The sequence below is a fragment of the Eschrichtius robustus genome, chromosome 10 (genome assembly GCF_028021215.1).
Source record: "Eschrichtius robustus isolate mEscRob2 chromosome 10, mEscRob2.pri, whole genome shotgun sequence".
Taxonomy (NCBI): domain Eukaryota; kingdom Metazoa; phylum Chordata; class Mammalia; order Artiodactyla; family Eschrichtiidae; genus Eschrichtius; species Eschrichtius robustus.
The window spans coordinates 86,293,168-86,314,744 of record NC_090833.1 but is presented as its reverse complement, the minus strand read 5'-3'; the positions used below and the strand labels follow the sequence as shown (position 1 = coordinate 86,314,744).

The 21,577-nt window shown below is 45.0% G+C and overlaps 1 protein-coding gene across 1 annotated transcript in view; it reads right to left on the bottom strand.

Moving 5' to 3' along the window:
* DAPK1 (death associated protein kinase 1) overlaps positions 1 to 21,577 on the bottom strand; it is a 210,118-nt gene that overhangs the window by 57,784 nt on the left and 130,757 nt on the right. The window contains exons 4-11 of the mRNA XM_068552835.1: positions 7,391 to 7,529; positions 5,860 to 5,989; positions 5,640 to 5,688; positions 5,527 to 5,553; positions 4,884 to 5,036; positions 4,472 to 4,517; positions 3,224 to 3,313; positions 1,765 to 1,857 (exon numbers count right to left, since the gene is read on the bottom strand). Of these exons, the coding sequence (XP_068408936.1) occupies positions 1,765 to 1,857; positions 3,224 to 3,313; positions 4,472 to 4,517; positions 4,884 to 5,036; positions 5,527 to 5,553; positions 5,640 to 5,688; positions 5,860 to 5,989; positions 7,391 to 7,529 (727 nt within the window). The remainder of the gene's footprint in view (positions 1 to 1,764; positions 1,858 to 3,223; positions 3,314 to 4,471; positions 4,518 to 4,883; positions 5,037 to 5,526; positions 5,554 to 5,639; positions 5,689 to 5,859; positions 5,990 to 7,390; positions 7,530 to 21,577) is intronic.

Sequence of the window (21,577 nt, the reverse complement as noted above, 5' to 3'; positions counted from 1 at the left end):
TACTAAAATTTCAAATCTGGAAAAGCGTACCTACAGAGGCTGAACCTCTGCCTGTGGGGGGTGGAATGGAGAAAGCATTTCTCTGAACTCTGCTTTCTCTTCTCTATAAATCTGAATCCAAACAAGCTTCATGAGGGACGTAATAATATCTGCACAGAGTACATGTTTAAGAACACCACTGGTTTTGCTTTTCTATCACAATCCAAGTTGAAGACTAAGAGACATTTGCCTGAAAGTGAGAGTGACAAGAAATGGGAGAATGGGAGGAATAAGCACGTTGTTGTAACACAGCCTCACAATCAGCAGGACACTGAGATGATGAGAGAGAGACCCTGAGGGCTGGGGAGGGGGGTCTTCCCACCTGGAGCTTCTACACAAGCCCTGTCCCTCTCTTACCCTAAACTCTTCATTGCAACAAACTGTCTCCCAACTGATTATTCAGGGCAATTTTAATTTATAAGATTTCATTGTTCTCATCACCTTACTTAGATTAATAGTTTATATCTTGTCTTGGTTCCACTGACACCCTCAAACAATTCCCCAGTCCAGCCTTCCTCCTCTTTCTCTCCCTTCTCCTCCTAACTTGCTTCTCTGCTACTTCTTTTTTTCTTTTTAAAATTTCCTATCTCTATTCAGGCTATAAGGTTAGATTTGGAACTTGAGTAAAACTACTGGCTTCACAGCAGCATAGCACAGGGAGATCGGCTCCGTGCTTTGCGATGACCTACGTGGGTGGGATAGGGAGGATGGGAGGGAGGCTCAAGAGGAAGGGGATATGGGACTTGTGTATGCATATGGCTGATTTGCTTTGTTGTGCAACAGAAACTAACACAGTATTGTAAAGCAATTATACTCCAATAAAGATCTATTAAAAAAACAAAAAAACAAAAAAAACAAAAAACTACTGGCTTCAGGGAGTAAAAAAGAGCTGGTGTCTGCTGATGTGTTATCCTGCCCTTGGAGTCCCCGGATTCCACTCAGGAAACACTGACTATTCAGTTACAGGAGCAGGCTGGTTCCCACAGAACCACCCTTTCTGCCTTTTCTGGAGTCCCCTTTACCTCCAGGGTTCACAAAGCCCCGTTGTCTGACTGTTGGGGAAAGTCTCATTGAATTCTGGTGTGTCCAGTCATATCTGAAGAGTTAATCTGTGATTAGGTTTCAGTTTGGATTAAGGGAAAAAAATCGTGGAGTTGTTCTCAAGGGCCTTTGCAAATCAATAAAACATCAACAAAGTGAGTGGGTTTAGCTTTCTGGTCTACCACAAACTATATCAGCCAGCCTCACTGCATTTCCCCTGATTTTCTGGTGTGTGTGTGTGTGTGTGTGTGTGTGTTTGTGTGTGTGTGTATGTGTTCAGAAGGAGGGTTGTCTGCCCCTTTTGTACTATTACAGTCTAAGATTCTCCAAGGTTGGTGGAAACAGAGGGCTCTCGTTTTAGTTCATGAAAATTAGAATATGATCTTTCCTCTTCTACTGGTAAGCCTCTCTTTTATCAAACTGTGTTGGGGGGAAGAGGAGGGTGGGAGGGTGGTAGTATTAGAGGTAGTAGATATAGCCAATCAAAACAAAGAGGAAAAAGGACGAAACAGTAATAGAGTAGATCAAATCAGCCACCCCAACTCCCCCACTCAAGAGGAGGAAGAACAGGCCTGATGTTCCCAAGACTTCAGGTTTTCTGGGTTGCTGAACAAATCAAACAACCTAAACATGGTAAATACACAGTGCTAAGAACAAACCTATCCAGGGAAAAGGTTTGCTTACCAAAGTATCATCGCTTCTGGCAACACTCATGTTACTTCTGGACAAGAATGACCTGGATAATCTTTGGCACAGTGATATCAAGCGAACAGATTGCTTTAAAAAAAAAAGAGAGAGAGAGTGTGAGAAAAATGCAGGGGGAGAGGAGGAGAGAGAGCTTACATAACAATACTCAAATTAGTGCAAATGACAAAGCCTTTGAGATAGCATTCAATGCTGACAGCATGCATTATTCTTCAGGGGTGGGCGATCCCACAAGCAGGTTGGATCATATTTGCTTAAAGAAATTTCTAAAGGTCTTATAAATCAAGACAACAATAGAGAGAGATTCTCCTGCATTTCATTATTAAGCTGCAGAACTGGATGCATCCCTTCTCTCTCCATATTCACTCTCTACTCTTTGAGGAATGGGATCTTACCCTAACAAAGCCCTTGCACGTCCCTCCTCAGAGAAGCATGGTATGCAAGAGTCTTGCCCTGTGTCCTTGGTGCCCAGGCAAGCTGGTAATGGCAGACAGTGTGACTCTCAAAACTCATCCAGTTGTTGGAAATGAGCAGGTTGGGGACTCTTTAGCCTATAGGACAAACACCTCTGCATTTACTCTCAAAGGCAGAAGCAACAGGTAAAGAATGTGTGTGTGTGTGCGTGTCTGTATGTGAATGAAAGAGAGGGAGAGAAAGAGAAACTTATGGTGGTTCACTCTACATTTTAAGCCTTATTTTCAGGGCTTCTTTGAGACTAAGAGTCAAGTCTTGAGTACCCCATGGCTGTGGTCCTCCTCATCTCTATCAAGGCAACCCCAACCTGATGAGTACAATGAGGTACACTTCTGGCCCAGTGATGAGGAGACATGGCAAGTACCTGCTTCCTCTGGGCTTGACATGACCCTGTGCACAGGAAGCCATCCTGTCCCCTTCTTAACCCTGAATTTTTATTTGTTCAAGGTTGGCTGGAATGCCCTTTAGAGCCACATCCTACTCAGCCCCTGCAGAAACCATCCACACTGAGAAGGGATCACATTGCAGATGCTCATGGTCACACCCCACCCCCATCCCAACCACTCACAGACCAAGGCTGGATTTAGAGAACCATTTACACAAGTTCTGGTATAATCATAATGCTATGGTGCTTACCACAAGAAACAAATCTATTTAAAATGTGGCTTGTTGCATTTAGAAAAAGACTGCACTATAATTTTATTGTACTGATTTAAAAATTTGCCTTAGGAATGGTTTTAATTTTAAAAAATGCAAAATTACATGTGAAAAGATGAGTTAATAGGACTGAAGTAGTATTTTTGATTGTCTTTGAAAATAGGGTAATGGTGCAGATGACTACAGAGTGAATTTTTAAAAAGGATGCAGTTCTGCATTGCCAGTATCAGAAGAAGTGAGCCCTGAGCAGAGGGAGAGCCACAGGGGACACAGAATTAGTTAATCTTTTCAAATCAAACAATCTTACTTTCCATTTTTTCCGGGCTGCGAACTTCTTGAATTTCTCCATGTTTACTGCCGATGCTTTTCTACTAAGTGCTTGTTGGGTATCTTTAGGCTAAAATGAAAATCCAAGAAAGACAATTTAGAGCTCTCAAATTATAGAAATGTGTTACATGACAACTTTTGAAAACCTCTCATTATTTGGGATGCTTACACATTCACCTTGCTAAAGGAACAAAACAAGTTGGGATAATATGCCTGATTCAGGGACCTAGTCTCCAGAGGCTAAACTCTTGTGGCTAAGGGTTTGAGCAAATCCATGAAGACTGGATCTTGAGGGAAAGTTGAAAAGTTGAGCTTGGACAAGCTGAATTACAACTTTCCATAGGAGAGTCTGGGAATGGCATGATTCACGGTGAGGCCATATTACAAGGCATGTGAACTTAACATCATCAAGTAATTTAGAGCTGGTTGGGACCTCAGATGTTAGCAAATTTGGTCTATCTTACAGCATTAAAATCCCTCCTACTGCATTTTTTCAGGAGGCCATGCAACTCTACCTCTGAAGGAAGGAGACACCGTTGCCTTCTAGGGAAGCCCAGGCAACTGCTGGGAGCTGGCACAGGCAGAGGTCTCCAGCTGCCCTAAACCTACTTCTGCAACGCAAGTTACTGCATCACAATCCACTTATTGGTTCCATGATTTTATTCTGTAACTGCCATGCTTCTCCACCCTTAGTCCTTTCTGGTCTAGCTGAAGCAACTTCAGTTCTTTAACCCAAATGCTGACAGGCTCCAGGCAAATAACGTAAAGGTGTATATATGTCGGGGGTGGCCGCTGGCCTGGCACAAAGGCAACTGGGCAGAGTTTCTGGCAGCCTTGTGGAATGAGGGCTCAGTGTTGATAGATCTTCAGATTTTTCAAGAGAAGCTGGAAATCCAGATTTGATATGATACTTAAATGCTGGAAGTTAATTCAAGAATTTTCAAAAATATTGTTTGGGCTCATATCCCACAATCAAACTCAAGGCTGTTGAGTGGACCTGCCCTTCAGCTCCTCATCACAATCCTGCACTGTGGTAGCTCACTCCTTTCTACCTCCGTTATCATGATGATTCTCTCAGCTGTCAGCTGTCTTAAAGTATGGCACCAACAGCAAGCACAATACTCCAGACGTGACCGTGGTTAGAACCCATAGTGCCTAGTGATACCCTAGGACAAACGAATTCCAGGTCGCCCTATAATCCCCAAACCAATCGCAATATGCAACTTACCTTGATCCAGGGATGCTGCAAACTATCTTGAATTGTCATTCTCTTCCTTTGTGGGGGGAGGGGAAAGAAAAAAAATGTGGTGACCATAGAAGCAAACACTAAGGTTGTTTCCATGCCAGCTGGGCCTATCAAGCAGATGCTCTGGAAAATGCAGTTCGGGGCCTGCTTCACGGAAGAGAGCCGAAAACAATATCAGTCTTTGTGTGATTATTTCACTGTGCCCACAGGGGCTGACTGAGCAGGTACAAAGGGCCCTGCCTGCATTTTCTGAAGCGTTTCACATGGCATGCTTCTCTTTGCCAGGAGGAAACAACCAGGGACGCATAAACGTGGCCGTGTGCACAGGAGAGGTGCTAACTCTCGTCTAGCTGAGGCCACAGCTGGGCACCTTTCGGGTATAATGGACACTCACTTTGGATCCTTGACGAGGAGTCTTCTTATGAAATCTTTGGCTAGGGCACTGGTATTACTGAAGTATTCTTCCTCAAATTCGTAGTTGACAGCAGATACGTTCGCTAACGTTTCTTGTTTAGTGTCTCCAAGAAATGGGGAGGCCCCACTTAGGCTGTTAATAAAGCAGGGCACAGAACATGAGTAAGTCCCTCTTGTGTTGTCATTCTGTTCCTATAATATCTGATAAAGGGAGTGAGGAATAACATTATAATCTGGTGCTTGAGCAGTCACTTTAGAATTCAGTTACATTTTATAGGGCATTGAATTGTCATGCACAAAATCTTCAGCTTAATGCAAAGGACAGTTAATTTAGAACAGCATTTAGTAGTTTAAGAAAAAAAGAAAACCTTTCCTATTTTCTCAGCAGTAATAGACAGCCATGCTTTCTTTCAGTGATTATGCTGCAGTTTCTGATGACTCATTTCAAATTAGGAGAAAATGCTTAATTAGTATAAACTAAACATGTTGTGGAGGTGTAAAATGAATATGTTTAAAAAGCATACATAAGCTGAACTGATCAACACTACACATAGAATGGTCAGTAAAACATATGGTCTCAAAGAAAAAGGAAAAGAACGTGAGTTGTGGTTTTGGGTACTTACAGAATATAGGTTATTACCCCAATACTCCTAGACACAAAATAAAAAGAAAAACAACATCAGAAGAATAGTAAAATAAATCAGAAAGATGACAACATCAAGAGTATGCTCCTTACCACATGTCTGCCTCAAGACCGAGAGGTTCATAGTTGACTATCTCAGGAGCTAAGAGGAAATGAATGCACATTTAGTTTTAGAAGAAAGTGAATCAACAGATTCTAATTTTCATGTATAAAAGCCAGAAACATGTACCAGGGAAATGATGCTGCAGCAGGGTGAATTTTGCAAGCATAATATTTATGAGAAATGAATGACCACAGGAATAAGAAAACTTACCAACAAACTCTGGTGTCCCAAATATGTTCTTGAATTCATTTCCAAAGTCAATTTTATGGGCCAACCCAAAGTCAATGATCTTGATCCGAGGTTTGGGAACATTTCTATCCAAAAGCATTATGTTTTCAGGCTTTAAAAAAAGAAAAATAGTACAGCAATGTTCATAGGTGGAAATAACATGATGTCCATCAGATGAATGGATAAACAAAACGTGGTCTATCCATACAATGGAATACCATTCAGCCTGAGAAAGAAAGTAAATTCTGACATGTGCTACAATATGGATGAACCCTGAAGACACTACGTGAACTGAAATAAGCCAGTCATAAAAGGAGAAATAGCGCGTGATTCCACATACATGAAATACCTAGAATAGGCAAAATCATAGAGACAGAAAGTAGAATAGTGGACGCCAGCAGCTGGGGGTAGGAGGGTTGCAGAGTTAGTGTTTAATGGATACATAGTTTCAATTTGGGAAGATCAATAATTTCCAGAAATAGATGGTGGTGACGGTTGCACAACAATGTGAATATACTTAATGTCGCTTAACTGCGTACTTTAAAATGGTTAAAATGGTAAATTTTATATTATGTTTATTTTTCCACAATTAAAAAAAAAACCCTATCATATGTTATGCTGAGGACAAGAGGGCAGGTAGTTCTTCCTCTCCCCTGAAAAAACAACCAAAAAGTAGGGATAAAAGAGTAGTTGCAAGAGAACACCAGGAAAAATAAATGTCTTGGTTTAGGTTCTCCCAGGAGCAGACCTGTGACATGGATTTGGATGCAAGCAGCTTATGTAGGAGGGGACTCCAGGGAATACTGGGTAGAGGAATGGGGAGACAGGAAACAGAAGGAAGGAAGCTGATACAAAGTATCTTATCAAGGTAGGGGTGACTGCAGCACCATCCCTTTGGAGGACTTGGGGAGAAAGGGCAGCACTCAGAATTTTCCAACTGAAGCATGAGGGAGTTGGGGTATTTATCCACCTTCTCCCCAGCTCCACTGCAAAGAGCTGCTTCAGTAGGCATTTACTCTGGCATTTCCAGCTCCCAGCAGCAGTCTTTGGGGTGTGTGTTAGTGAGTGTTGGGGGATCCAGATGGGGTCTTGACGGCTCTGCTACAATAAATATGGAGAAAATCTTCCCTCCTCTTGCATCTATCCTAGCTCCAATGATCTGAATCATTCACTTGGCAATCAACCACACACTGTTTGTGATAATCTTCTCGCTGCCTCGGACTGTACACTGAATCTTACATTGCCACTTCTGTTGCTCATACGTATATCTTCCCCTCTCAGAGAGACCATCACCTCTGTGATGGATGGGAGTGTGATGCGCCTTTTTATGTCCGATAATGCCTTGCCTCCAGCCAAGCAAAGAACACTTGCTGATTTATATAGATAATTTCATTTGTTAAACCCCTCTAGGAAAAAAACATGTATCTCTTTCGGACGCCCTCAATTTTTCTTAGCAAACAGCGAATGCTGTGGTACGTGTAAGCTTTCATCTGATTCACACCAAGCAACATACCTTGAGATCAAAGTGGGCAATCTGAAGGGAATGCAGGTAGTAAACACCATTAAGAATTTGTTTGAGAAATTCAGTTGCTTCCTCTTCAGTCAGAGATTCCTTTTCAGCTAAGAAGTCAAAGAGCTCACCACCTGCAACGCTGAAAATCAGGAAGCAGAGGTTATTGATGACAGTTCTGTCTCATATTGATTTGTTCTCTCATAGATGATTTGCACGCTCCAGTGTCTGGCAAGAAAATAGCATTGAGGACATGCTGAAACTGCTAAGCAAGGAATCAGAATTCTCTGTGCTTCTCATTGTTGGATAAGAATTCTGCATTCAGGTACATTTGTGCTTGAAAGCACTTGGGTACTGCTTTCCTAATGTGCTAGGTTCACAAATAGGGGAGAGAGTAGAAATGTGATGGGGAAAAAATTAATGCATCTTTCAGACATCTTAATTAAACATGTTTAGAGATGAAGTCTGAACTCACTGATTTAAAAAAAACTACAATCCAACTTTGTATAGAATTTATAGAATATATCTTCCTAACCCAATCAGAGACACCTGGAAAGTTCAAAATCTGTATATCAGTCAATTTTTTTCTAAGCCCAAATAACAATATATGGCCTGACAAGGATTTTTTGTTTGTATGCTTTGTATTTGTATATATATAAATACTTCTACATTTATAAAAATCACATTTAGTAATGAATTTAACAAACACCTTAACAAATAAGAATAAACATACACAAAATTGAAATGCCCGTGGTTGCTGGGGATTTGATGAATCTGTCTCCCTGGCCAGACTGTAAATCCCTGGAGGGCAGCGGTCAGCCCCCGGCTGCTGGCCCACTGCCCCACTGCGTGCAGTCTCCCCATCCTTGCACAGGGCCAGCCACGCAGCAAGAATGAAAAAGCTTTTTAATTAAGTGGATGAATGAACAAACTCCCCTAAAAAATCCATGGTACTGATTAATGGCAAATAACAGGGAACTTTTAATAAGAGTTTTAATAAGTTAATCTTTATCGAGTTTAGCCATACGTTCACAACATAATAATTAACTGCAATTATGCACATAACCACGTGTGCATTATCTTTCTTTCAGCAAGGCAGCTCCATAAACATACCTACCACATCTACATCCAGAATAAGAAAACTGGTGCTCCTGAGATTAAGTTATAATGACAATAATGCCATTTTTGTAAAAGAAAAGTTTCAGATCCTGCACCTTCACCCTCCAAGTGGGTGTTTTTCTTAGCCTGGCTCAGGATCCCCTGGCACCAGAATTGCTTGGGGTGTTTTAAATATGCGGATTCTGGGCCTCACTTCCAACCTGCTGAATGAGTTTCCAAGAGCAGGGACCAGGAAGGCAGCATTTTAAACAAGCACCCCAGGTGATTCTTAGCACACTAAAAACTGAGGATCAGTTTTCGAAGTCTTAATTGCATCCTCCTGCTGCAAGGCCTCTCTGATATTTAACTTCAGGATGTTTATCCGGAGGGGAGGGCGAAGTGACTCCTCCAACCCCGGGACTGAGAGCGTTTCTGCCACAGAGCCTGAGCCTTGCCTGGGGGGCAGAGGCCTGCAGCTGATGCAGCAACGCCCCTCCACCAACGCACCGTCCCAGCCTCACTGCCCTCGGCCTTGTGCCCCTGCACTGGCTCCCTGCCCAACTCCGTGGAGCCCTTTGCGTCTCACATTTTGTCTTCTTTATTCCTCTTAAAACTAACAGAACAGGGAGAGGGAATCCTTCAACTCTAGGGAACAAAAAGGAGGAAAAAATGGGAAGTTGTGAACCAACTAACACTGAGAAAGATGCTCTATCATCCGTTTGCTTCTTTGCTCTCTGGCCCGTGTGGCCATTCCTTAGGTAAACTGTGGCATCACAGCTGCACGGTGGGGAGATGGTCCAGAGCTGGCACATCCAACGCAAACCTTAATTCTGCAGCCAAAAGGTTATTCCTTCTTGCTGTGCCTCATTTTCTTATCAAATGGGAATCATAGGACCCATTCCTCTGAGGGTTTTGAGGACTAATGATAATAAATATACGTAAAGCCCGTGGCAGGCAGGTCTAGCTTTAGGCTGAGGCCCAGTAAGTGGAACCGGTACTGTTATAAAGGAAGACTCCATGCCACCTGCCTAAGGGCAGGCTCCATCATGAAAGTCCCCTTCCTGCCCTGCTTCTCCCCTCTCCCCCTTTCAAATCCATTGGTCTGGCTTAACCACTGTACTCCCGGTCAGGGGAGCATTACAGATGCTCCTGTAAATATGGTGTCGGCTTTCCTCTCTTTGCCTCCCCTTCAGTGGCTTCCCCACTCCCCCTTGCTCACACAGACTGCTTGTGCCTTTAAAACATTGATAAGTTTCCTGACAATAAGAAAGGGCTGGGGTTTGGTTGCTAGGAGTTGGGGCGAATCTTCCAGCGTCCACACAGCTGGGCACGATGTGGAGGCCTGAGCCTTTCCCAGGAACCCCACGGATGCCCTGGCCAGGCCTTTGCTCCCCTTCCTTCTCTGGCTGGCTTTCCTCCCTCTCGTCCAACCTGAGCTTCCCTCAGGTCAGTGACAGGGAGCCTATTTCATCTTCCTGAGAGCTGGCGGAGGGTGAGGAGACCCCGGTTCAAATCCTGCCCAGTTACCCAATCTCGCCACACCTGGGATTCCTCTTTTGTGAAATAAAAGACACCCCCTAGAGTTGTTCTGATGTTCCAGGATATGTTGAGTGCCTCAGCAATCAATCAGCGCTGCTGTCTTTCTTCTTGCCTGGCTTCAAATCGTAACCCCCGCTGCCCCGACCATGGCAGCCATGGTGTGCTGGGCCATACTTAACAACCGGCTCTCTGGGGTTGGGGTGGGGCAAAGCCCATCCCCGAGGTGTCATATTCCCACCATGGTCATTTCAAGCCACCCTCGTGATGATGGCGACTGTGGAGGTGGGAAGGATGTGCTCAAACAGCTCCGAGACCCGGCCCACTGAGGCATTCTGGATTTTCCAAAGATGGTGCAACAGCACGTCCCACCCCCTGCTCTGTGCTGTGATCTTGCATCTGGGGCTCCATCCCCTTGAATCTGGATGGGCCCCATCATAACTTTGACCAATAAGACACAGCAGAGTGATGCTGTGCCATCTCCGGTGTGCTTTTTCACGGGCCCTCCTGTAAGAAGTGTGATGATCCCGAAACCACACCGTGGCATGGAGAAACCCCAGAAGATGAGATGCCCCACAAAGAGAGAAAGAGGCAAAGGAGCACTGAGTGAGGAAGGAATCTTGGCAGTGAACCCTCCAGCCCAGATGAGGCCATGGAGGTCAGACTGTCCATCTGAGCCCTTCCAGAATTCCTGACCCACAAAATGCAACGGTCATATTAATCTGCTATGGTGGACACCATGAGCACTGCCCACATTCCCCTTGAGGAAGGACCTGCTGTCCCCAGTGCTGGGCGTGGAAGCAGCACAGTCCTCAGCCCTCAGCCCTCATCCAGCAGGGCTCATCTCTGCTGCAGAGCCACTGCCCAAGGTCTTGTCCTTTCCCTGGAAGCCCACAGCCAATGGTTACTGTGGGAACATAAAGCTGAGGTCGACTCACTTCTAGAAATGGCAAGATATTAAATATTTTAGGCTTCGTGGGCCATGCAGCTTCTGTCACAACTACTCAGCTCTACCCAAGCAGCGTGAAAGCAGCCTTAGATCATACGTAAACGAAGAGGTGGAACTGTGTTCCAGCAAAACTTTATTTACAAAGACAGGTGACCACCTGATTTGTAAGACATGCCAGTTTGTGCACCCCTGATACAAAAGCCAGGTCATCTCAGCCTAATTTGGGGCAACTCTCAAGGGTCATTCTGGCTCCAGGACTCTGTTGGGCCAGCCGGGGCTGTCACTGAGCTGCAAGGCAGCATGACTTTCTCTGCCCACTCCTACTCCTTCCTCTCCCTTGGAAGACTTGATTCTAAGAGTAGTTCTTAAGGAACATCCTGCATGCTCTTCTCCAGCTCAAAGTCTACTTCCCAGAGAACCCACCCTGCACCTCACTAAATTTGGGGGTAGTTTGTTATGCAGCAATAGCTGACCAGAACACTCACCATCTTGACTGGGTCTGTTTACTCAGTTCAGCCAAAGATCAGGTTTGCCTTTCTACAGGCTGGCCACCTCGTGCCCTATTCAGTCTTCCTGTCCCGAGTAACTTAACTCCAACAGTGCTTCCTGACAAGAGAAGTGAGAACTGGGAACAACCCTGGAGCCCCTGGAGTGAGGGACCAGACTGCAAAGTGGCAGTGCCTGATCACAACTGAGGGAAAGGAGGCAACCGTCATCTCTGATTTTCTCCATCTACCCTGCTTGCAGGCCCTGTGCAAATCCCATGCTGTTCACGATGAGGTCCACACCATCGCTTGTGCAATGAGCTTGTGCTGGGAGCCAAATCGTTCAGCTAGACATCAGGAGGGTTAGGACACCCCCCATCTCACTGGGCCTGGAACCATCACCGGTTTCCTGATGCCCTGAAGGTATTATCTACATTCTCATTCTCCTTCACGCCAATATGGGAAGGCAGATGTTTAAGCCATTAACCTCTGCTTACAAAATCTTTAGTGATTAATCAAAGTAATTGAAACTAAGTGATTTCAGCAAAGGTTGGGGAGCATGATAAGCATCCTTTGTTAATTTACCCCTGTTTGTCCCCCAAACTCAGAAGGTAGACAGTGACTTGAAGATTTTTTTACATGGGAACTTGCACATACATGCTTAGAATCAGAACTCAAATGCTTACAATGCAGCTGCCATACAGCAGAATACTGTTAACAAGAAGATCAGTCAAAACCCTAGTATTTTCACTCTTTGTTCCAAATTTTACATTTTGCTTAAGAGAAGGAAGATTGATGGAGGGAGAGATGAGCAATTTGTTCAGCAAATTTAGAAAGCTAGTTTCACCTCCTTTATTAGGTCTTTCAGTCAGTGTTTTAAATTATAGCATCATCATGGAAATTGTGTGGAATGCATGCTGATAAGCATTGGCTGTTTTCAACAAGAGCTCTGGAAAATATGAAGGTTCCCTCTCCTCCCCAAGTCTTTCATTACCACCAAGGCCTCCCCTAAAAGCTAGCTATATCAGAATGTCATTAGGACACATTACAGCTTTAAAGATAAGGTAGGCCTTCAGAGTGACATAAGAGAAATTATTATAGGATTCCAATTTCTAAATTAAAACACTATTCCAGGTCCCCGACTCTTGCTAGGAATGTCCAAGATATAATAGGACTTGATTCTGGACTAGATCTGGTCATAATATAAACTGCAGGGGACTCTTGGTTATAAGCTGATGAGACTTTTCAAGGAAAACGCTGTGATTCTACAGCATTGGGCTAGATTTCCCTGTTGGTGTCTCAGAGGAAGTATGTGTGGTTGTTGAATTGGGGGCCAAGGCTACAATTCAGGAACCGAGTATGCTCTGCCAGGGCACACTCTTGGGGTCCTGGCCAGCTATGATGAAGAGCCCTGGGAGGGGTGTGGCAAGAGGACTGGATGGGCCTCTGCACACAGGTCCCCAATTCCAGCTCTGGCCTCAGGTTGTGAGTAGCTGGAAGGAAAGTATGGAGGTCATGTCCTTTCTCTGGACCTCAACTTTGCTATCTGTACAATGACAGGGTTGAACTGGTAAGTGACTCTCTAACCTTAGTGTACATAACAAGAACTGGGGGGATTTGGCAAAAATCAACTGGCTAGAACCCACTTCCTGAGGTTCTGACTCAGCAGGTGGGGTCCCAGAATCTGCATTTTAACAAGTCCCTCAGGTGGTCCTGATGCTGGTGGACCACACTTGGAGAAGCTGATCTCTCATGTCACTTCCAGCTCTGATAATATAAGATTCTATGAGCCAGCGTGCGAATGTAGCAGAGCTATGCTCCCATCACACTTACCTTTTCCTCCTGGGTGCACAGCTAATCTGCACTTCCCAGCTCTCTTGAGTCAGGGACTAGTTCTAGCCAGTGCAATGTGGACCAGAATGACGTGTGCCACTTTCAGACCCAGCCCCTGAAACATCTCATATGATCTTCCACTCTCTCTCTCCCCTTTCTCTTTGGTTACCTGAACACAGATGACCCAGCAGAGGACCCCAAGGAGGACCGGGGACAGCAAAGACATTAAGTAGAAAGAATATGGATCCCTGAGTCTGTGCTTGTAGGAGAGCCACCCAACCTGTAACATCCATATTGGACTTTGAGTGAGTGAGAAATAAATACTATTAGGTTAAATCATTGAGATTTTGTGGTTATAGTCTGTCTTCTCTAAATATAAAACTATTTAGTCAGAAGTAAAAATTCAATCCATTTTTTAAATTAAAATTAAAAGAAAACAACCAATGCAAAGCACAGAGTACACTAACTGTCCCAGTCACCTACTGCTGTGTAACAAATCTCCCCAGAACTTAGTGGCTTTAAATATGGCAATTATTTTGTGATCTCTTTTTTTTTTTTTTTTTTTTTAATTTATGGCTGTGTTGGGTCTTCATTTCTGTGCGAGGGCTTTCTCTAGTTGCAGTGAGCGGGGGCCACTCTTCATCGCAGTGCACGGGTCTCTCACTATCGTGGCCTCTCTTGTTGTGGAGCACAGGCTCCAGACCCGCAGACTCAGTATTTATGGCTCACGGGCCCAGTTGCTCCGCGGCATGTGGGATCTTCACAGACCAGGGCTCGAACCCGTGTCCCCTGCATTGGCAGGCAGACTCTCAACCACTGCGCCACCAGGGAAGCCCTATTTTGTGATCTCTTAAAGCTTCTATGGATCAGGAATCCAGGAAGGGTTGGACTGGGCAGCTCTGGCTCAGGGTCTGTCATGGGGGTGCAATCAGACAGTGGCTGAAGCCGAAACCGTAGTGTTGCTGGAGCATCTAGGGGCTGTCTGGGTATCTCTCTCCATGTAGTCTTGTGTCTCCATGTGGTCTCTCCATTTGGGGTAGTATGGGCTTCCTCACAGCATGGAGGACTCAAGACAAGTGGACTATTTACATGGCAGTTCAGGGCTCCAGGGCAAGTGTTCTAGGAAACAGGGTGGAAGCTGCCTCAGATGTCATAGAACATCAAAAGGGAGTCACAGCCCATCCAGGTTCAAGGGGAGGGGATTTAGAATTCGTCTCTTTTTTAAAAAAATTTATTTATTTTATTTTTGGCCATGTTGGGTCTTTGTTGCTGTGCACGGGCTTTCTCTAGTTGCGGCGAGCCGGGGCTACTCTTCACTGCGGTGTGAGGGCTTCTCATTGCAGTGGCTTCTCTTGTTGAGGAGTACCGGCTCTAGGCACACGGGCTTCCGTAGTTGTGGCACGTGGGCTCTAGAGCGCAGGCTCTTTAGTTGTGGTGCACGGGCTTAGTTGCTCCACAGCATGTGGGATCTTCCTGGACCAGGGATCGAACCCATGTCCCCTGCATTGGCAGGTGGATTCTTAACCACTGCACCACCAGGGAAGCCCTAGAATTCATCTCTTGATGGGGGAATTTCAAGGGTCTAGACAGACATGTAGGACAGGGGATGATCTTGCAATCATCTTTGGAAAATATAATGTCATGCTAACTATAACAGATGAACAGAAATTCTCAATCTTATTTATCCTACATGTGTATTTTATAAGGGTTAGGTACAGGTAGCTGTATTAGTTTACTAGGGCTACACAAACAAATTATATGGCTTCAAATAACAGAAATCTATGGTCTCACAGTTCTGGAAGCTAGAGGTTCGAAATCAAGGTGTCAGCAGTGCCTTGCTCTCTCTGAAGCCTGTAGGGGTATCTTCCTTGATTCTTCCTAGCTTTTAGTGGTTTGCCAGCAACCTTGGGCTTTCCTTGGTTGTTGATGCATCACCCAAATCCTATACCTGCACATGGACTTCTTTCTCTCTGTGTCTCTTCACATCATCTTCCCTCTGTGCATGTGTTTGTTTATGGCTAAATTTTACCCTTTATATAAGGACACCAGTCAGGTTGGATTAGGGCCCACCCTAGTGGCCTCATTTTAACCTGATTATATCTGCTAAGGCCTTATTTTCAAATAAGGTTACATTCTGAGGTACTGGGGGTTAGAGCTTCACCGTATCTTCTTTTTTTTGGGGGGTGGGTGGGGCACAATTCAAACCATAACAGGTAGTAATTGCTCACAGGCTGCAAACAAAGTATTACATATGGGATGTCTAAAGCAACTCAGGAAAAGGAGAGGATGCAACAGAGAGAGAGGATAATTAGAATCTACTGATGTTTTTTGTTAGTCTTGCTTTCAGATTCTCCTGTGAAGGAAGGGTTCATTCATGCACTATTATAAAAAACTTTTAAATTCAGGTCAGAAAATGTGGGAGAAAAATGCATATCTGATTCCATCCTGAAGTAATTTCCCCAACACTTTGAGATGCTTCTTCTTTGAAACCTAACTCTCCTGGTGGACCGTGCTGTGAAGGTGTGAGGGGAAGTACCCAACCACTTCTCGGCTCTGCCTCTAAATAAACCCCAAATTAAAACCCAATGCTCCGTTGTCATCACCAAGTGTTGAACACTTTTTCTTGTTACTCTAGGGGAAGTCCTGAAGGGTTTTCACATTCTCACCTCTCACATTCTAAATTTCCTGGGTTACTGAGGACTTTGAGGAATGCAAAACTGAAGCTGGAGAATCCAAAGGAAAGATGCAATATGATACCTTCCTTTTTGCATCTGTGAAATAAGTGTGAATTTAAGGTCAAAGTGGATTAGGAGTCTACGAATACCATTCTTTGATTATATACTGTGGCCTCAAGTCACATAAATAATATCAAAGGAGGCCCTAACCTTCATGCCTCCTCTTGAATTAGTGCAAGCCGTATCTGCAAATACATTTTCTGTCTGTTTTCACTTCAAATTTAAGCAAAAACTTAAAAGGAGTTCTGGGGATTCTCAAGGAAAAGAATGCCTGGCACTCAAAATTCATGGGGGAAGTGATCTTTCATTTCACTCTGGGAGGTTGTGCAAAAAGCAGGGAGGAGACTTCTGAAGCCTTCTGGAATGAAATCCCTAAAGGAAGAATATGCTCAGGTTAAAAAGCATTGGAGGCAGGCATTCTGGGTTTCAGTCTGGACTCTGTGACCTCAGATAGGTTAAGTTACTTTCTGAGGCACAGTTCCTTTACTTGTAGAATAGGAATAGTAACACCTGCTGTTCATTATTACCTCTGGGGATGAATGGGGATAATATGATGTAGGATGAGTGTGTCTGCCACGTGGTCAGTGGGTCAGTATTCCATGCAGCCATCCTGGGCCTTCACTCCTCTTAACCACAGGTGTCTGGGCGAGGAAAACCCTCGAAGCTACTCTCTGTGTATCTCTTGTCCAGACGCCATCATACGGTGTGGGCTTCTGATGCGGCTGTCATGCTAACGGTACAATGAGGCCACACACTCGCCTATGGTTAAACAGAAGAGTTTTCCTGAAATGGGTGGACATTCCTGGGGCCAAAAATCTGGGGAAGAGGTGGGTTCCTAGACATGAAATAGGTAAGTTGGAAGGGTGCCTTGGCCCAGTTTCCTTGGGTCTAGACATAGAGGAGTCTAGACGTGCCTGAGAGCAGCCGGGGGGCGCAGGGATGAGAGCCCTGAGGGGGAAGGTGGGAGGGGCGGGCAGAAGGCAGTGCTGGTAACCTCAACCCAATAGGGTCCATCTAATGTGACTCTGGTGCCCTCGTTCCTGGCCAGCCTCAATCGTGCAACAGGAAATTAAGGACAAAAGCTTTTCCTTGCTTAGGCAAAAGTGTTAAGAGAACATTGAGGCTTGGACGGAGGTGCAAGAGGGAGAGTCCTCAAGGGAAGTTCAAGCTCATGGGCCAAACTAAGCACCACTCACACACCCCTCCCCAAGTGGCCCCCGCATGGCCAACCTGGTAGATATGGGCTTAGCCAGGGAGATGGCACATTCCCTCACAGAAGCCTTCCATGTGGGGAGGATCGAACTTTAATTTGGTCTCTTGAAAATATTATACAAGAAATACATAAATATATTCTCCTTAAGAAAAATTAAAACCTCCATATACAAAACTAAAGTTCCTTCTATCTCCCCTTCTCCCCAGTCCTGGCCCTCTCCCTCCCTACACCCTCCACAAAAGTACAGATGGTGCCAACTTGACTTATGATTTTCCAACTTCCTGATGGTGCAAAAGCCATAAGCATTTGGTAGAAACTGTATATCGAAATTTGAGTTTTGATCTTTTCCTGGGGCTAGTGATACATGGTACATTCCTCTCCCGTGATGCCGGGTGGCAGCAGCTACGCGATCACGAGGGGAAACGACCAATACTCTATAAGGTACCATGTTGCCAGCATATACTGTGTATTGTATTTTACGTTTCAAATCCCACCATGTCTACAAAATGTCCATCTGTGTCTCCTGCTTCTGGTGAGAAGAAGAAGAGGAAGGTAATTACTCTTGAGCTTAAACTCAAGATAACTGTCCAACTGTAGGCTGATGAAAGTGTTCTGAGCATGTTTAGGGGAGGCCAGGCTAAGCTGCAGTGCTCGGGAGGTTGGGTGTATTAAATGCATTTCCAACTTATAATGGGTTTATCAGGACATAACCCCATCATCAGTCAAGGAGCACCTGTGTACACTATTATGGTATATAGGCCCCTGGAACTTTCTATGGATGTTCTACGGACTACACAGCATTCTTTCACCTACACTTTAAGAACATAAATGGTACTCGACTGCCTGAGCTGTTCTAGAATTTGCTATCTCACCTCAGCAATGCCCGTTGGTACAGAGCTCCTGTGTCCTCCTTTTCACTGCTGCCTGGTGCTCATAGGGATATCTAGATCAGAGTATACTTAGCCATTCCCCGACTGAGGGGCTTTATGTTGTTTCCAATTTTTCACTACCGCAAACTACAAGGCATGATCTTTTTGTGTCCCTGCCTCCTCTGAAAATGTGAGGTTTTTTCTAGGCCCGATTTGGGATTTCTGGGTCAGCGGTTATTTTGTAGACATGATGGGATTTGAAACATAAAACACAATATGCAATAAATGCTGGCAACGTGGTACCCTGTAGAGTGTCTGTCCTTTCCCTTCGTGTGGCTGACTGGGAGCTGCCCAGCATCATGGGAGAGGAGTGCACCATGCACCACCAGCCCTGGGAAAAGATCAAAATTCAAACTTCGAAGTATGGTTTCTACTGAGTGCTTATTGCTTTGGCACCATCATAAAGTTGAAAAATCATTAAGTTGAATTCAGACCATCTTAACTTTTGGGGAGGTGGGAGAGGGAGGGAGGGAGAGGGCCAAGACTGGGGAGGAGGGGAGATAGAAGGAACTTCAGTTTTGTATATGGATGTTTTAACTTACGTTCTTCCAGCTGCAGTCAATGAATGTGCTCTGATCACAGCTTCCCTTGCTTGGTATTATTACTTTGGGCCAATTTGATGGATGAAATAAATGAATCCCACTATTATCCCATTATTTCCCTGCTTAGTAATGAGACTGATGTTCTTTCATATTGAAAGACTAATCGGTCTTCCCTGGTGGCACAGTGGTTGAGAATCTGCCTGCCAGTGCAGAGGACACGGGTTCGAGCCCTGGTCTGGGAGGATCCCACATGCCGCGGAGCAACTGGGCCCGTGAGCCACAATTGCTGAGCCTGCGCGTCTGGAGCCTGTGCTCCGCAACAAGAGAGGCCGCGATAGTGAGAGGCCCGCGCACCGCGATGAAGAGTGGCCCCCACTTGCCACAACTAGAGAAAGCCCTTGCACAGAAACGAAGACCCAACGCAGCCATAAATAAATAAATAAATAAATTAATTAATTAAATTAAAAAAAAACAACAAGGTGCTATAGAAGCACTTTTTTAAAAAAAAAAATAAAAGAAAAAAAGAAAGACTAATCATCTTTCCTACGTTTATCAGCCTTTCGTATTTGAGTAGGTATACACTGTATGTCCACATCCTTTGCCCATTTTTCTATTGGACTGTCTTTGTTTTTAATTTTAATGGATTGATGGGTGTTTTTTACATCCTTTCGACACTAGGCCTGGATCTCTTAAGATTCCACATATTTTCTTCCAATCTGTCATTTACATTTTACCTTTGCTTAAAGTGATGTTTTCTTAAACAGAAGTTCTCAACTTGCATGCAGTCCAACTTATCACTCTTTGTAGAAATCAATATTTTCTAAACCAAATGTGAGGCAGGAAATGGCAGGTGGAGTTTAGCAGCTGTGTAATCCAGGGCATGGTACGTAATCTTTCTGCGTTTGCAGATGCTAACGATGGCTGCCTGTGAGCCCAGAGAGAAACACCTACTGTTTCTCCCTGCACACCTGCAGCTCTCCGCACTGGGAGCTACTTGAGGGCAGCATTATATAGCATCGATCCCCTGAACCCATCACAGTGGTAAACTGGAACTCCTGCAGCCGATTATGTGCATCTCTTCCCAACTCGACCTTTCGTGACATCATGTCAGAACTGAAAACTGACCACGGTTTTCAGCTGTGACCACGGTGGGATTTGTACCAAAGAAACAGACAAACATTACCCATCAGGGTTTTTCTTCCCTGGAGAGCCGGTCGTTACACATTTACCAGCACACCACTGACAGCAGCATCCTAGGCACAGCCCTCTGCCTGCACGGCCTTCAGCTGAGAGCTGCTGTTCCTGCACGTGGACAGCTCTAGACAGAAAATTCTTATGTGGACCTGAAATCTAGCTCTGCTAACACAGAGCTGATTCTGCCTTCTAGAACAAGGTCAACTAACTTTTTCTGTAAGAGGCTTTGTGTGCTATACAGTGTCCGCTGCAACTATTTGACTCTGTTACATATTCTTCTTGCTTTTTTCTTCAACCATTTAAAAATGTCAAACTATTTTTTTCTCAAGGGCTACACATAAACAGGTGGCAGGCTATGGCCCACCAGCTGTAGTCTGACAACCTCTGCTCACGAACAATACAGGATGCAGAATATACGCCACGCCGTGACCTACACAACCAGCTTTCCCCTATCCAAAAATGGTTCTCACGCACCCCTGGGTCTTTTCTTCTCAAGCCTAGGATTCTTCCAGGGATGTTCTTAAAGTCAATTCCAAATACAGGTGAAGTGATTTAGGAATGTTTCTAGAATCTGCTTCACTGGGCATTGACACTACAGGCCCAGTTAATGGCAGGAAAAGGTACAGAAAACTGGACTGAGGTCAGTCAGGTGCTCTGGGCATCTCGGGGAGTGTCACAGGATCTAGAAGACGCAGAGCACAGGGGACCTGTCAACGTGCTAGCTGTGTGATCCAGGACAAGGCACTTAACCTTTCTGGGCTCGTGGAGGATAAAGGTGGCTGCCAGTTTTCTGCCACTGCCCACTGAGAGCTGTGGCCTCGGTCTCCTCACCTCACACCTGAGCATGCTCTGTGTCTGCTTGACCAATAGAAGATGAAAGAAGTGATGTTGTGTCAGTCATAAGACGCTGGCAGTTTCTACATCCTGTTTGGAATTCTTACCCTTGGAACCCAGCTGCCACGCTGTGGGAGAGCCCAAGCAGCTCTGTGGCGAGGCAGGCACACGTGCAGCAGAGCCATCACCCCCGGCGGAACTCCCAGCTGACGGTTAGTACCACCTGGCCCGTCAAGTGAGAGAGCTGTCTTGGAAGGGGGTCCTCCAGCCCCAAGCAGCCACCCGCTGATGTTACAGGGAGCAGAGAGGAGCTGGTGCCATTGATCCCTGCCCACATCATAGATTCATGGTCAAAACAAATGACTGTTGCCATTTTAGGTCATTAAGCTTTGGGGTGGTTCGTTATGCAGCAAAAGACACCCAGAATGGGGCCTCAGAACACTACCTCCTTGGGCTTTTGTGTGCTTAATTAGCTCAATGCCTGGCACATAAAAAGTCCTCAATAATGTCGATTACTATTCAGAAAAAATACAGCTGCTTGAGTTCCCTTCCAGGGATAGGGGAAATGTTTTACTTCCTTATCTTAGGGGGTTTGCTCCTAATGCTGAGCTTTCTAAAGAGGCTGATGACTTTTGTGGCTTCTTCATTAAATGAGATTCTATGAAAAGCACTTAGCAGAGTATGGCATAAAGTAGTTGCTCATGAAACATCAAAAATCCTTCTGCTTTGGTGCTCGGAAACTTTCACACAAGCTCTAGCTCATTTCACACCTCTACTCCCAACCCACCCTCCAGCCCACCATGCAACCACTCCACCTTGGCAGCTCTGCCTGGTCCTCTAAC